This window comes from Lathamus discolor, chromosome Z (genome assembly GCF_037157495.1).
Source record: "Lathamus discolor isolate bLatDis1 chromosome Z, bLatDis1.hap1, whole genome shotgun sequence".
Taxonomy (NCBI): domain Eukaryota; kingdom Metazoa; phylum Chordata; class Aves; order Psittaciformes; family Psittacidae; genus Lathamus; species Lathamus discolor.
In genome coordinates this window covers 28,585,881-28,604,039 of record NC_088909.1, presented here as the reverse complement: position 1 = coordinate 28,604,039, position 18,159 = coordinate 28,585,881, and the positions used below count along the sequence as shown (strand labels likewise).

Genomic DNA, 18,159 nt, shown 5'->3' with positions numbered 1-18,159 from the left:
CTGGTGAAAAGGCTCCACATGATCCAAGGTATACCCGGACAAAAGTGACTTTGGGGTGATCCAATGATCAGAAACAGCCACAGCTGATGGGTTGAAGCAGTCTACACCATCACTCCTTCCTATTACGCACACTTTTGATAAAAGTCACATAGTTTCTATCACCACCTCTATAAGAATAACTAAGCTGAGCTGAACACAAACTGCACTGACAAGTTTGACCTCTGCAGCTATGTACTGTAGATTGCCCTGTTGTAGGCTTGTTTGATAAGTACACATAGCCTAGCTAAGCTTTTAAGGGACAGCAGTTTCATATGAAGTTACAGTTTTCACTGAAAGCTACTAAGTTTTAATCTACAGTTGGTATTTAGGTGCTACATTCATGCAGAATTTAATGGTGGAATCAAGCTAAAGGTGAACCTATGGATTTATTAATTCTAGAGTTTTCTCCTCACTCCACTCTCTATTTCTTTATTGTTTTCCTACCATTTATTTTATAGGAAATAAGTGCCACTACAATAGACTACAATCTTCTCTCTTATAGGATATAAAAATATAACCTACGTTGGAGTTATCTTTCTTCCTTTTCATAATCTTGGCAAAACACAGGGCATGCTTCTAAGACTGGCTAGGAACATATCTTGGTCTGAAAACAAAGTTGGTACTTCTCAGCAGTGATGACTAACAGCTCTAAAACGTAATTTAATTTGACTCAACTATTGTTCATTATAAAAGCTTCTAGTTATCTTGAAAGGTAGTAACATTGACTCAGAACTGCAAAGAATTTTCCAAAGAACAAAAGCCTAGAGAGAGAGTAGTCAAGGGTGCAAATGATTTGAATATTTTGTATTAATAAAATATTATTACTGTTAATAAAAAGATAAAATAAAATAGTGCTTGTAGCATGCATCTTCTTCCACTTAAATCTGCAATAGTAGCATTGCTCATTGGCCCAATTCTGTGGCATGCTGAGGGCTTCCCAGAAAATGCCGAATTGAGGTTCTTTGTGATCATCTGAAATCTTATCTGGAGCTTGTTATATGAGTAAAGCACTTCTTAAAAGACAAACTAAAATCCTATATATGTAAATTATGCATATTGACCACTACGTTATTATAACATAACTGTGTGAAAATTGTTTTGATAGCTTGTTGATAACTTGACTTCATATAATTTAAGTGACCATTATTTGCTAAGATAGTGCGTAAGCTAGTGTTTGGAAGGGAGCCAAAAACCAACAACAAAAAAAAAGACAGGAGTGAAATCATATCAAACTGTAAATCTGTGGTTGGCATAGGTTTCGCAAGCGGTACAGAACATATGGAATGCAGAATCTAGTGTCATTTCTTCGAAAAAAAGGTATTAAATTATGGACAGTTCCTAAATACATAATAGGACAAAGAAATAAAATTTGGAGAAAAAAGTGTTCAGCTGCTAAACACCACTTTGTAACTGATATAAGAAGTGTACCTTCCATCTTAATTTATTAGTCATATTGTAACTGAACATGAAAGTTAATATTCTCCAGCAAAAAACCTAAAAAAAAACCCCAAAACAACTTCCTGCTACCTTAAATTGACAGTCCTCTCTACCTTAACATACAGCAAAAGGTGAGAAAGAAGTCACTAAAATCCCTAACATTGAAATGATACTAAATAATGTGGTAAGTGTAGATCCACCTTGTCAAACTCCTCTCAGTACCACACACCACTAATATTCATAAAATGCATTATTTTAACTAATTGCATACACTTGAGCATTCATCATGCCCAGTTTATTACTCCTGTAACTCTGCAACTTCGGGTTGTCGAGCAACGTCCCTCCATCACAAGTCCCATAACTTACATCAGTGCATGCCCACGTGGACCTCATCAAGTAGCCAAAAAGTTGCCCTTTCACTGCGAGCAAGTGACTAATATCTAAGCTGGCTCTAAAGAAAGACACTTTTCATAATCGCCCAACAATCTGCTAAGTGAAAACATATGGATAGGCTTAGGTAAAGCCTGCAAGGGGTCTTTACTGAATGGAAAACAGGTGCTCCAGTTCTGCACCATGTCATAGCCCATTTACTGTTAAGTCCAAAGGTTACAGGACTAATAGCTGCCTTGTGATTATCAGGGAAAACAAAGACACTGGCCATGGTCAGACATCTGGGTCATATTTTACATACTTGCAACATATGCTTCAGTTTCAATTAAAGTGAGGCTTTGGCACATTTATTAATCTTTTTACTTTTATCGCCTAAGAAGACCCATTTACCTGAGTTTTCTGTTATGCCATATGAAAAAAAAAAGAAATAGGAAAAGCCAGAGGCCACTACTAGGTGGTGTTACAAAACATACACTTTTTCTCACAAAACTCCATTTTGGACATGGCTTTGAGAAAACACATATATATAATAAAATAATAGGGAACTGCACCCTTTCACTTTGACAAAGAGATGTAAGAAGGACAGCAGTAGTTAACAGTATGTCTCATACACCAGAAAAGGAAAAACACCCTACCATTTTCCAGCAACAATCAATTCAGTCCTAACGATGTGTTGATGTTTTACAGTTTCACCCAGTGCAAAATAATGCCTGCTGTGCAGAGTACTGAATGTACATGGTAGTCCATACATGCTTAGTTTAAAAAGTGTGATTTGCTTTTTCCATTCAAAGAGCATATTCTATCACGAGAACTCAAAATGTTTGCAATGATGAAGACAGCTTTGAATTTATAAAAATCAACCTAAACACCTCCTGTATAGAAAGACACCTCTTAAATATTCAATAAAAGGGCTCACTGAATGCACACATTAATGTCAGTACTCACTTTTATTCAACCTTGGCAAGTAGATCTAGAAAAATGTTTTTTTTAACTTTTGTGTCAATTTGAGAAAGGTGAATATTAGATCACAACATTGAAACCTACACTGATATTTCTAATTGGGTATGTTTTGCCCGCCATCTGCTAATCACCTGGGAACTGGGAAGGAAAAGAGAGGGCTGACCCCCTCCCTCATCTTCCCTTTAAAAAGAATTTGTTTAACGTTTTCCAGAAAACACTATGCAGTAAGTACACAGGCTGGCTTGAACTGCAAGCAGTCAAACACTACTCTTTGTGAACTAATCACAGTGATTAAAATATCCAGGAATACACATGTTACTGGGATGATACTTTTGCACCAGCTCTAATAATAAAGGAGGGAGAAATGAGAGAAAATGGCCTCAAATGGATGGCAGATCAGTGTTTATCAGAAAAGCCAGCATGTTGAGTTAAAATACAAGCTCTCCACAGCTACGTGACTGACCTTTGCAATAAATCATATATTTTATTGCCAGAAGTGTATGCTCATATCATTTAGTGCTAAAAACCATCACATATGTGTCTTGTAAAAGAAGGTTTTCTTACTACAGTGTTTGCCAATTCTTAAATGATGTAGCTAACAATTTAAGTGATGTATAGAAGAATATCACATAATAACTTTCTGTCAATTGTAAAATATTTGAGCTGGCAATGCAATGAGCAAAATACTCCTTTTTTATCATCTCTCAGATCTTAGGTGCTAGCTAACAGAAAAATAATCATTCAGAGGATTAACTAATCACAGTGAATTTTCTGACATTTCAAATGCTGCTGCCAGCATATGAGTTCTTACAGTGGTATATAACGGTACATCTCAACTAGAAACAAAGGTCAAGGGCATAAATTAAGATACACTTCTTCTCTCCTCCTGAAAAAAAAAAAAGAAAAAAATCATTGCTGTACTACAACAGCAGTGTGGTAACATCCATGAAGGTCAAAATCATCTGTATTTTAATTCAGAGTTCTTGCAAAATTATGATTTTTTTTTTCCTTTTCTTTTCTTCCTCAAATATCACCTTCCTGGTATGAAAATACCAGCAACAATGGGGCTGTCTTCACCGTACTCATCTCACCAGAAAGCTGTCCTGCCAGCATCAGCCATTGCTTCAGTGGTGCAAGGTCATTCTAATTTCTTTTCTCTGGCTTTTCCCTCTCCCTGGGGGACAAGCAATCCAAGCAGTCCCATAGCTTGGCTCAATAAGATGTGGAAATGAGCTGTTATTTACTGTGGTTGCAATCCTCAACCCAACCAGCCACCTCCAAACAGAACCATGTTTGCTCAAATAGCTGAACGATCTGCATCATAATTCTGGCTTGCTGGGCCACAATGCCAACTTCAAATCAAGTGGACGTCTATAGGCATTGTGATTATTTAAATGTCAAACAGCATGCAAGACATTTCAGCCATTCTTCCGGCAAGTAATTCCTTGAAAATTATACATGTCAATATCCCACCTTTAACCAGTATGGAGTTGCTATTGCTACACCAGTTTTTCCCTAAAGTGCAGCCCTATTTGTAATATTCAGGACAAATTTTTGTCCTTCAAAAACAGTTGTCACTGCAGTTATCTTCACAACAGCTATCAAGTCCCAGACAGGCTGAATTATTTTTGTTCCTGGCAGAAAAAATGGTCCAGCTTTGGACCAAGAAAAAAAAACCCAGAAAAGCAGGATTTATAGTCGTCTGTCCTTTCCTGCAACGCACTGTAGCATTGTTAGGATGATAAACAGCTCCGTCCAATTTTCTGGACTAAAACACTTCAACTCCTTTTTTAACTGTCTAAAAACAGTGTCACGTCTAAATTTTCCCCTCCCCAGTTACCCAAGTGCTAGGAAAGATAATTACCTTGTCATCTCTGTCATCCTCTTCTTCCTCGTCCTCTAGCACGTCCTCCACTACCTGCAGACAGAAACAGTAGTAGTTGTCATGATTTAAAAAGGAAGAGTGCTGTTCTGTCAATTCTGAACCTTTTGTAGATGAAAACTTTCTTAATGTTTGAAATAAATGTACAAAAGGAAAATGTGCAACTAGGAAAAAAACAGTTGATCTAGAGATTCAAATTCAGGAAAGTGTTACAGCTTTAATTGACCTACCTTTGGGAATTATATACTGAAAACCTTTCCTGCACAAAATGCTTGCTTGACAAGTTAAGTATTTAAAAGGTAATTCAAAACTCAAGATATGATTGTTTTAACTAAAGGAATCCTTTATCAGTTCCACTGGTTTGCATGCAGCACACACAGATGCTTGCTTTCTTTTATTTACTGTTACCTACAGAAAAGTGCAACATTTAAAATAGAATTTACAGCATTCACCAATAGATTTTTGAAGAGTACACAACTTGGAATAAATTTATACTGGCTTATCTCGTTATGATCTACAACAACGATATATACCATAAGCTCCGTCAGAATTAACATTGTTTCTTGCTAGTGATTTTATACAATCTGTGCATCTGACTTTATGCACATTCATTGCTAGCTGCAGTTGCTATGTCTGCCTCTAGGTATTTTTCCATTTAAAGCCTATTCAGTGTAACTATCAAATACACAAGTACATGTAATTCATTCTACAAATATTAATAATTATTAATCACACCATAAGCATCAAATGAACCACTGTTAAATCTGGTTTATGGAGAGATTAAGTGATTTTCTGAGGTCAGAGACAGATTCAACTAAAAAACTCAAAAATCCCTCTCTCGTAAAACTGTGATCAAGTCTTCAGCCCACCCTATGGGAAAAATTTTGTGTTTGTGGAATTGAAATGAAGTTGTACCTCTTTATAAACAGAAAATAATGTGACACTTTAGATCATTATTTATACTTATTTATCATTATTTAGGGACTTATTAGGATATAAGTACAGCCATAATGAAGGTCTGCAAAGATCTACCTAGCCCAGTCTCATATTATGGATGCAAAAAGTTTGTATTATGTACTGTAAAATATGCATAAAAAGGACAAGAGAAGGAAAAACTTGTTGGTATGAAACATTAATACTTGTGCTTATTTTACAGACTTGAAGCCAGCTAAAATGAGATAGTTCACTTCGTCATATAGTGAAGCTACAAACAGTTATAGGGTACTTGTCATTTAAGACAACACATTAAAAATAAAACTTCATGATCCTCACCAGCAAACACTGCTGCAAGGATATTTTCACTAAGTCTAACTCCATGTCCAAAAACCAAATGGACTTTAACACTATCCAAGAGCCAAATTCAGGCAAGAGAACTTAAAAGTTAAATGGGTGCATATCAGATGCCTTTCTCTGAGGTAACTCAACCGTCACGAAGCTTCCAGTTAATCATGTTACATGGGCCCATGTAAGATGTAAGCAACACGTAGGTGTACTAAGCATGCATGTCTAGACACACACTCTGCATACATGCAAGTCAACTGCAGAGTTCAAAACATTTTCGGTTCCACCTGCTCATCCTTGATTGAACTCAGTCCTGAAACCCCTCTGACAATAAGCCTGGGATTTTGGAGGGGAAGTAGCCTCCAATTCTGTCTGCTACCTGCTCTGTCCTTAAGCTTATAACCAAAAGAACTAGAAACACAAAGAAATGGTAAAGAGTTAGCATGTCCAAAACCCCAAGGCAGAAGCATGACCTAAAAAATTAAGGAAGAATTGCTCTTCAATTCTTTCCTGCCCGGAGAACAATTTTGTCAGGAGCAGCATGACGATGGAATCTTCTGCAGCCTCTGACCTGATGTAAGCTAGGCAGTTATATAGAATCATAGAATCATGGAATAGTAAGAGTTGGAAAGGACCTTAAGATCACCTAGTTCCAACCCCCCTGCCATGGGCAGGGACACCTCACACTAAACTGTGCCACCCAAGGCTCTGTCCAACCTGGCCTTGAACACTGCCAGGGGTGGAGCATTCACAACTTCCTTGGGAAACCCATTCCAGTGCCTCACCACCCTTACAGTAAAGAACTTCTTCCTTATATCCAATCTAAACTTCCCCTGTTTAAGTTTTAACCCATTACCGCTTGTTCTATCACTACAGGCCCTAATGAACAGTCCATCTCCAGTATCCCTATAGGACCCCTTCAGGTACTGGAAGGCTGCTATGAGGTCTCCACGCAGCCTTCTCTTCTCCAGGCTGAACAGCCCCACCTTCCTCAGCCTGTCTTCATACGGGAGGTGCTCCAGTCCCCTGATCATCCTTGTGGCCTCCTCTGGACTTGTCCCAACAGCTCCATGTCCTTTTTATGTTGAGGACACCAGAACTGCACACAATACTCCAAGTGAGGTCTCACGAGAGCAGAGTAGAGGGGCAGGATCACCTCCTTCGACCTGCTGGTCACGCTCCTTTTGATGCAGCCCAGGATACGGTTGGCTTTCTGGGCTGCGAGCGCACACTGAAGCCGGCTCATGTTCATTTTCTCATTGACCAACACCCCAAAGTCCTTCTCCTTGGGCTGCTCTGAATCTCTTCTCTGCCCAACCTGTAGCTGTGCCTGGGATTGCTCTGACCCAGGTGCAGGACCTTGCACTTTGCATGGTGTCATGGTTTAAACAAAGTCAGCCATAAACCACACAGCCCATCCACTCACTCCCCCCCTTCTTGCCCTCCCCCTACACCCGGGGGGACGGTGAGGAGAATCGAAAAGAATACAACTCCCACGGGTTGAGATAAGAACAGTTTAGTAACTAAGGTAGAATACAGATCACTCCTGCTACTACCAATAATAATAATGATAAAGGAAATAACAAGAGGAAAGAATACAACACCTCAGCACCAGCCGACCAATAACTCGCCCCACTCCCTCCAGCTGAGCACTGACCGATACCTCCTCCAGCCCTGCAGAGAACTAGTCCTCCCGGGTAAACTCCCCATTACATCCTGGGCATGACGTGCTGTGGTATGGAATACCTCTTTGGTCAGTTTGGGTCAGGTGTCCTGTCTCTGCTTCCTCCCGGCTTCCCCTCCTCCCTGGCAGAGCATGAGACTCAGAAAGTCCTTGGTCAGACAAAACATTTGAGCAGCAACTAAAAGCATCGGCATTATCAACACTGTTCCCAGGCCAAAAAATCAAAACACAGCACTGCACTACCTATTGAGAAGGAGAAAAATAACTGCTATTGCTGAAGCCAGGACACGTGGTTAAACTTCATGAGGTTGGCATCAGCCCACCTCACAAGCATGTCACAGAATCATAGAACGGTTAAGTTGGAAGGGACCTTAAAGACCACCTACTTCCAAATTCCTTCCACCTCAAGGACACCTCCACTAGACTGGGTTGCTCCAAGCTGTGTATAACCTGGCCTTAAACAGTTCCAGGGTTGCCTTTCTGGGCTACAAGAGCACATTATCAAGTCACAGGGAGCGTCTCGACAACCAGCACTCCCAAAGTCATTCTCCTCAGGGCTGCTCCCAATTCAGTCTCTGCCCAGCCTGTAGCTGTGCTTGGGATTGCCCTGAGCCATGTGCAGGACCTACCTACTCTAAAACTTTTGAGGTGGATGGTTTCAGTGATCCAGTTTACCAACCAGCTCCAAAAACATTACCGTTAGCTCTAACAAGGAAATGGTGAACTGAAAAGAGAGGATGAAAACAAGCCGTTAAGGGCTTCAGCAAGATATAAAACTTCTTAAATCAGTTTTGCCACATGCAGAAAAGTCTGTAATTACATCATTATGTGACTGAAGCCCAAGCTATAAACCTGAATCTGTTGACTCAGATATTGCCTACGCCTGGAGCTGACTAAACACACTAGGTCTCATACTTTTCAACATTAATAATCCCCAGAGACTTAAAGATCTCTTTATGTACATCCAGAAATTTCTCGTCTTGACAGGATTGAACAGCAGAACGCCTATCTCACATTAGTGCTAAAGTTAGCATGGAGACAATTAGCTGAATTGGAAACCTCTAAAATTGTTGCAGATGATGGAACCTTGCTGAAATCACTTGCGTGACAATACCCATTCTAAATTATCCAGATAATAATACTTTAAACTAATTTTTTTACTTTTTTTTCCTTCCCCATCTAATGATCTCAAACTACTTTACAAGCTTCTATAGAGTGGCAAAATGTTAACTCATTCAAAGGACATAAAAAGTCCTTTGAAATTGCTTGAAGCCCAGGATTAAGCCCTGATTTCCAGCTCCCCCATTCAATTTTTTTTAATTCAAAAGCCACTGCCACTTTGTGCTCTTGTTCTAGGTTAGTCATATCATCAATTACATTGAGATTTGGAGTACTGAATTGTCTGGAAAGGAAAACAGAATTCAAATATTGCAGCAAAATAAAATGTAGTAAAGGTGATTCTACGCCCAAGGTGCTTAAACTGTTCTTTACAGTATATGAAACATAGCCCATGCTTTCACTTGTCTTGAAATTGAAAAGAGTTCAAAATAAAAATACAAACCCTGAACATTCAGACAATATGGACACAATAATACAATTTATTAGTTCACTATAACAAGCTTTCCAGAACTTTGACATAAATTAAAACACAGAAAGTAGATCCTTCATAATCATATGATATATGAGGAATTGGTATGCCAAAGCCTTACAAAAGCCATTTACTGAAGTTTGACCTCTTTTTGCAGAACAAAGCAAGAGAGGTACAGTGGGACTGAGCAACAGATTTCAGTGTAACATTGTAGTAAGAATATTGTAGGAAAAAAAAAATACAATGGATTTTTTTCTCCTTTGATTCTGCCTCATTGCTATTCAAATAAAGTGCACATGTGCTCCTTGGTTTGAAGGAACAGAGTAGTTATTCAGATCTCTATGTCAAGCATTGTACTTGAGGGAGGTGTGATGGAGGAAGGGAAGAGGTGGGGATGGAGGGAGAGGAGAGAGAAGGAGGACAGGAAAAAGCATAGGAAGATAAAATGAAACATTAGTGTTATTTTATTAAAAGTTCTGTGGTAAAAATCTTAGACTGTCCCTAGAATACTCACTCTAAATTATGCCTTCCAATACATTGCTTGAAATCAAGTAGTGTTAATCAGACAAAGGAAGGGCACATGGGAAATCAGAAAGATCTAATGCAAGCAGTTAAAAGTGACATGACCTTCTGTAACGTCACTTGTCACAGTCTTATATGCTGCGTATTGGTAGAAGGCCTTGAAAGTACCTGCTTCTTGGTACTGTCCCTTGAATGCAATACAAATACACAGGTAGATGGCCTCAGATACAGCATGTCAGCTACTTCACTGCCAAAGAGTGAGCAGATGATGTTTAAATGTTGCAAAGTCAAGATCCTTCCTGTGCGAAATAGCCCCGCCGAAAGGTTATTAATCAGGAGTATGCAGTCTAATTCCTACGTACTGCCATTGCCCCCAGTCCATTCCCACACTCTTTGAGGAACTCAGACTATAAATAATCTGTGATTCATAATCTACAAGAGGCCGGAGGAGCGTCTGTTCTGCTGCAATGGTGTGCAGCTACATTATAGCAGGTTAGCAAAAAGAAGCACAACCACCACATTTGCATGCCAAAGAAAACCTGGTTTTGTAGTTTCTGAACTCTGAGTCTTCTGAGGAAGCTGAAAATTAAGTACAACTTAAATTTATTCTCAAAATGATCTATTGACTAACAAACAGCATAGGATCTCTGAGAAAATAATTAATTGTGGTGGCATCCTAGTTATGTACAAGCACATTGAACCAAACCCCCATGACTGCAGACAACTTTGAAATACCTCCTTGTCGTGGTTTAAGCCCAGCTACGCAGCCTCTCTCTCATTCCCCCCCTTTCTTCCCCCCCTCCCAGAAGCATGTGGAGGAGAATCGAAAGAATGTAACTCCTGCAGGTTGAGATAAGAACAGTCCAGTAGCTAAGGTATAACACAAACCACTACTGCTACCACCAGTAATAATAATGATAAAGGAAATAACAAGGGGAGAGAATACAACCGCTCACCACCCGCCAACCGATAACCCACCTGACCCCGGCAGTGATCTAACCATTCAGCAGCTAAAACCATCGGTGTTATCAGTGCTGTTCCCAGGCTGAAAGTCAAAACCACAGCACTGCACCAGCTGCTAAGGAGAAAAATGACTGCTACTGCTGAACCCAGGACATTCCTGAATCTCAAGACTCCACAGAAAAATGACACATCAAACTTAATACCACTTTAAATGAAAGGTCCTTCTCAGTATCAGCCTGCCATTTCTCACACACAATGTGCAAACCACAAGTCACTCCATGCATTGTCTTCAAAGTTCTTTGGCTGATCCAACAGAAACACCTACAGAGAAGATAGTCTGATATCCCTACGTTTTAACAATACCAGATATATGTTTGGCACCAATACACAAGATAAAGAAAAAAGAAATGGAGAAGCACTACCACTTCAGATAACCCTGATGAGTTACCTTACTATTTAATGTGAAGCAATGCCCCACTGCTCAGCACTTCTCTACATTTGCTTGTATCTTACTTGATGTAGTCCTTCGAGCACGAATAGGTGGTTTCAAGTGAATAACAAAAGAAAAAACTTTTTATGCTATATCACATGTTATGGTGTCAAGATATTTGCAGATATTTCTATTTTCATATATAGGTATTAGCATTAATAAGAAAGAATAAATGAGAGAAAGAGAATTGGTTCCAAATTAATCACATTTTAGATGTGCAGTGAATGTGGTCAGAACTGTGGTTTGGATTTCATGATAATTCATACTGTCCAAACATAAACAGCTCCTTGTGCTTGCATGCTGCTAAATTCTTTATGTGTAGGTACAGTATAAAATTGTGCAATGCATACAGATTAAGAAGGATGCATAAAACCACCTGGGGTCTCACAGGTTATCTCCAGGTACTTCAAGTTGAAGCAAAGATGTGTGTCATCAATAAGCCTGCAGCAGCTTTGTGCTCATTTTCACAACATGATGTCTGCTTCTTTCATGGAATTGTCGAGAAGAAACTTTACAGGAGATACAGTTTAATTAAAATGCCCACCTTTTTCACATTTGTAAGGTAAATAAAAAATTAAATTAACAGATTCTGATTTAAGAGTGTAGTGTATCTGGAATACAGCTGATCTTGATTTATACTATTAATGTTTTGACCTTGGGGTATTTCATCTGCAGTAATCATCAAGATAACTGAGCCATTAGATGTAATAATAATTAGTGTGATAAACTTACCAGTAAGGTTAGATATATTGCAATACAGAAGACAGCAAACTAAAAAGAAAGGCATTAATACTTTACTGCTAAAATACTTCCTGATTTTTCCATTCAAATGCAATTATTTCTTCTTACAGAATGCATTTTGTTAGCTTATTCTGGGAAGTGCTCATATTGTTATTGAGTCTGATTCTTAATAGGAAATGAGACTTTAATATGGCTATCAGATGGCTTTTGATGCACACTGCTGATTACAAGTAGTTCTGTAATGTCAACAACAGAATCTTTATTTACAGTATAATAAATTTCTTAGCAACATGCATGGGCAGTAAATACAGTTTATTATACAAGAACATGTAACCTTTTTCCTGTTGTCACCGTTATATGCCCTCAAAATTCAGTTGCCAATGTAGTTTAGACTGAGTCATTTTTAAAGTAAAAATGACACGTTATAAGCCTTTTTCTCTATAATTCTTTAAATATTTCTTTCACATTTATTTTAGCTCTTTCTTCTATTTACATAATGCACTGTGAACTGAATATTAGATGTTTATTTGAAGTTTGTCTCCATCTAAAGGCTTCAACGTGTACTGTACTCTGAAGTGTCATCTCAGAATGCTTCATTTTTAGTTCAGCAAAAAATATTCCTTGCTTGGCCAAATTCCAATGGCAAGATTAATATGCAGGACTATTAAAAGTAACACCTTCAATAAATGTTGTGAGCCAGAATTCTTGGGCAAGACCTCACAATAAACTTTTTAATAAAACGACAAATTATTAACAACTTGTGACAGGTCTTATTAACAACAAAATAGCTCAATAATGGTTTTCACTCTTATTACTACTTCTCTTCAAAAAGTTTTCAGATTCTAATGGGACCAGATACACTTTTCTTATAGAACAGCGTTTATCCAAATAATTTTAAGCTTCTAGGTGTGACACAGTCTATTAGATACAAATTTGGAGCTGAACAGACTTTTTGACAGAAAAAAAAGCTGTATTATGCGTTTTAGGTGACAATCTATCTAATACACACTATTATTATTTCAGTTAATATTTTTCCAGGTACTTTCCAGGTATTGATACATTTTGGTAAATACAATAAAACTGCAGTACAATCCCAAAGTGCCAAAAGTCCAGGCTGAATTAAAATGTGCTAAAGCAAAAAAAAAAACTAAACCAAAGATAAATAAAAATCTCATGTGACTATGGGAATTTTTATTGGAAACTAAACTGATGTTGAGTTATATTATATTGATTATTTATACTACAATCTCTCAACTGAGATTTTTTGCCATGTAAATCTTGATTAAAAAAAAATAAAAATCATTAAAATATTCTCATAGAAAAAAAAAATCTCTGTAAGCTGTAAACTTCAATTTTATTTTAGATGCCTGAAATATTGGAAGACAATATTTGGAAGAATGTGGCAAAACTTAAATTAGAAAGCTCAGTGATTTATGATAGGAAAAAAAAATCCAGATTTTTTAAATGCTGGAGATACCCAAGGTTTTGAGGTTTTGTCTTCAGGTGACCAAACCCAGCCAAAATATTCCAATTCTGTACTGCGTTTGGAATTTGTAACTGTTACTGGAATGAGAACAGCCACATAAAGTTTTAGCGAAGGGTTACTCCATACTTTGATACTGTATGTAAATCCCTGACATGGGGATTATAACTGCAGCACAGACTCTTTTAACCGGAGCCAAGATAACCACTTGAAGTATCACATTCTATTACGCTGCAGGAACGAAACACTTTCTGCCCAACTTACATCTTTATATAGTGTACTGTGTGACTGTTAAATTAGTGCATAATGCATTTAAAATATTTATAATACCAATATTTAGTTAAATAACCTTTATGTAAGATTAATGTTGATTTGTTCATTTCTCATTTAATGGCAAATTATCAAAAGCATGTTTCATAAAGATAATTCTCCATTTAAATTCAGCAGGCCATTAAATATTAAAATTATGTTTCTGATGCAATCTAGAGCAAATTTGTCCAGCTTCAGCGATTATTTGCACTCATAAAAATTAGACTTGATTAATAAAATTTAAATGCTTGATTAAGCTGACATTTTCATGTTTCTTTTCTGATTTATTAAAATAAAAAGCCCTGTCTAATAATGGGATACTCCAAGGTATTTTTCCTCTCTGACTATATGGATCATATAGAAAGAACAAACTGCTGCAGGGAGACAGCAGTGGCTCTCAGCAGATTGCTTAATACCCCGGCATGTGTTGCCAGTGGTCTTTGTACTCTGACAGCACCCACACAGAACACACGGGCAAATGACCACCTCTTTGCAAAAGCCTTCCTAACTTATTTTGATGATAATGAATGGAGAGCAAGTTTGTGACAGATTAATTTGGCAAAAGCAAGGCAGGCTGCATGTTTTAAAGAAAGATGGTGGACTTCGCTGTACTGTTCAGAGAGATGTGCTGATTCACATTTGCCTGCAGCAGAAACAAAGAGTCACTTTCTATTTTGAGGTGCAGAGGAGAACAAAAGTTCAGCTCTGGTTATCAAATACAAGGTAAAATCCTTTCTGTGTGATGTTGAAAATTGTTCTACAAAACCAACCATATTTTCCTTAATTTCAGAGGTACCAAAAAGCAGACTAGTTTTACACACATGTAACTATGCCTAATGCTGTACTGCCCCATGAGCCTTCATGCTTTTGGGCTTTTGTGGCTGCTATTGTTGCTGTCATACCACAGACAAAACTTCTCAGGAACATACAGTCAAGTCAAGATGTAATGGACAACCTAAGTCCCAAAGCCATTTTCTACCATCTATGCAAATGGCGTATTCCAGACACTGTTTAGCTAGAATACAAGGACAATGATACTTATTTTTTGCCATAAATTCACGGCAAGAATTCAGTCCTCAACAAAGAAATCTTTACCAACTCCTTGGCAGAAGAGAATTTCTCGATATCAAGCACAAAACCCCTCAGTACTACACAGGGAAAGGATCTGAAGCACTTGGGGCTTGTCCTGTATTCATCTGCAGATGAAACCCTTCAAAACCCCTTGCAAACTAAGAACCTGAAGGTTTATGCTTCCACGTTTTAAGACCATAATGTGAAGAAACAGAGAAAAATCAAGTTATAACCTTGTTTATTTGCTTGGTAAGCTGGTTTTCAATTTGCAGTAAACCAGGTGGGTGAAGTCAGGCGCTTTCCTAGTGGAGTTAGCTTCTGTATTGAATTCACAGCAAAGCGACACTCTCCTGCCTCCAAAAAAATCACCAAAAGCTCTGACAGACACTGTTGCCTTGCCCCCAAAGACATTGATCCAATTGTAATCGAAAAAGATCTTAGCTGCAGCTGAGACGGTTTTGCACAACCAGCTGGAGCTCATCATGCCTACAACTCTTTCTTGAGGAGAGAAAGAATCTAGGGTCATGGTTCATAAGCATCCTTCTTCCCATTCCCCCTTTTGTTTTTCTTCATGTGGCAATTTCCAGAAAAAAAATAAAGATGAATAAAAAATCTAAGTATACATACCATATCAGATGACTACACAGAATGTACCCACACAAACTGGTTAAAATCTCAGAATGAAAGGTTGTCTTCAACAGTATTTTTCTCCTATTCTCAAAATATCGTCCTGAGCTTGTCCAGCCCAACTTCTAATAGAAACATATACTCCAGAAACATAAATCATAAAAGCCTATTTTGAAAAAAATCTCCAGTGAAATTAAAGAATGTATCATGTATACCACTCTTACAAGATCAATAATATGTGTATATACTCTATTATACACATTCATAAGAATTTTGTATGGCACATTAACTTCCAGCTGCTCACCATCATTTTCTATGCAATGACATGTGCAACTTGAAACTTGAGGAAATTAGCTATTTAATACTTCCTTAAAGGCTCTAAGTATTAACTGTAAATGCAGAATATGAACTGATTAAACCTGTTCTCCGTAGGGGTATATATGGCAGAAGGTAACTCCAGGCTTGTGCATTGTTCTTCTATTAAAATTTAAATTGCTTGGGAAAAAAAAAAAAAAAAACCTAACTAATAATAGACCAAAAAGAGAGAAAGATTAGTATCTTCAGTCAGAAAATCACAAAGTGGCAGAGTTTGTCAGGAGGGACGTCTTGAGTTCAACTGCCTTATTCCACCAGAGACCACCAAGTCCAAACACCCTGCTCAATCCAGGTCACCTCCCAGCAGGTTGCCTAGCACCATGTCCAGTGAGGTCTTGAATATCTCCATGGATGGAGGCTCCACAGCGTCCCTGCGGAATGTGGCCCTGGACCACCACACAGTTAAAGTGCTTTCTTCTGCCCTGTCACTGGGCACCACTGAGAAGTGATCCCAGTCAGCTGTGCTGCTGTTTTCTCCAAGCTGCAAAGGTGGGGATTTTTGTCCAACACATTTGAAAACATCAAAATATTAGGTAGTTTCTGACAAAGAATGAAAAGACAAGAATCTTTAAGTGCCAGCATACTTCTTATTAGTTTGCGGTCTGTCACTGTGCCATGCTCTGATACCCCCTACCTGCCATAGGCATGGGGCTGGCAGGGAAAAGAGGATAACAGCAGTAAGATCCACTCAGCTCTAGTCTTTTGTGTTTAGGTGATGATGGTTTAAGAGCAGAATGGCAATGGTGCTAAAAAGAAATTATTTTGTGAGGTTGGATATTTAGGAATTGTGTTTTAAGGAAGTGCAAGGATCCTTGGAGAGTAAGCTTCAGGCAAAAAATATTACTGCAAAATTCAGAGGAAGGCATTAAGAATGCCATTTTAGTGATTTTTTCCTTGCTTAATACAGGAAGTAAAAATTTACTCTCTGATTTTTTATACCTGCCATATGACCCAAAGTCAGGAATTCATTCATTTAGATCAGTTCTGAATTCTAACAGAACAGAGCTGTCCACTAAATCTACATCTATCTACATCTGCTTACACCAATGTTTAATGCAAGAGTTCATATTTCATGAAAGCACATCTTTCAGAAACACAACTAATCTTAATGTATAAAAGACAAGGAATCCAACGCTTCTCTTTGAAGTCTGTGCCAGTGTTCAATTAAAACCACAGTGATCAATCCTACAAAGAGTCCAGCTGAATCCATGAAAGCACTATCACCTAATATGCTGTTTCACCTTTCTGTCTAGCTTCCCAATAGACTTATCTCCTCTTAGTAAACACACTTGGGCTCCCCTGCACCCCAACTTAATTGAACTTATAATTCAAGAAAGGACTTGCACGTGTTACTTATTAGGAGTCAGAGAAAATGGCAAAAGTATCATACTCTCACTTAAATGAGCAGCACAGGCTCATGTCATGATGGAGTAAGCCAGACCATTTGGTAGGTGAATCATTTCACGGGAAAGTAAATTCCAAACTACTTCAAAGAAACTGATGCCCAACACAGCAAATGATGCCTTGTCTATAGAGATGGTCAAACAAGTTCCATACGACGTATCTGGACAGAAACATGGTGATAACTATTTCATTGACCCACAGAAGAGTGCAGTCCCTAATGCCTGAATTGATGAGACAATTGATAATTGGTTTCTTGTAGGGATATTACAAAGGAAACTAACTCTGCTGAGCTACTTCTGGAGGTCCCAAATTTAACTATTTTCCATGGGCATTAAACAGATTTGAAGCGCATATGATTTCTAACCACACTTGTCTAGAGTTAATTGAGTGAGAAAAATTAACAAACAAATATATTTATTTTTTTTGTGTTATCATTAGCTTGAGGATGTCAAAGTGACTTCTGAACAAATTCCTAAGATAAGTAGTCAATGATTTCACTGAGTCACACAAGGAATCTCTCGAGGTTTGGGAACAGAAGCCAGATCATGTGAATCCTGAAGCATTCTCTAGCCACCAGGAAACACTGCTTAAATAATTTAGTTAATATTTATACTCTGCATAAGAAAACAGAAATATTTAAATGACTCCTAATCTAATGATACTGTGCTAATGACCTAATGAGCTGAAGACTTGAGATGTTATTGAAGATTTGGGAGTTAATTAGAAAAGGCATCACTTCATAGAAGATAGATGCTCACTGCGATGATAACCAAGCTCAAATAATCAAAAGTTGGCTCCCAACTTACGTGTGATAAAGCCAAACAAAAAATAGTAATTAATGGCACAGATATAAAATATTTTGAATGAACAGGATTGGATGATATGAGCTGTGTACCTTGGTCTGAAGAAATCT

General features: G+C 38.0%; 1 protein-coding gene across 3 annotated transcripts in view; it reads right to left on the bottom strand.

Annotated features, from left to right (window-relative positions):
• Nucleotides 1-18,159, bottom strand: part of MCTP1 (multiple C2 and transmembrane domain containing 1) — a 255,065-nt gene that overhangs the window by 34,552 nt on the left and 202,354 nt on the right. For all 3 annotated transcript variants that reach the window (XM_065662669.1, XM_065662671.1, XM_065662670.1), the window contains exon 16: nt 4,691-4,744. In XM_065662669.1, coding sequence (XP_065518741.1) covers nt 4,691-4,744 — 54 coding nt within the window. The remainder of the gene's footprint in view (nt 1-4,690; nt 4,745-18,159) is intronic.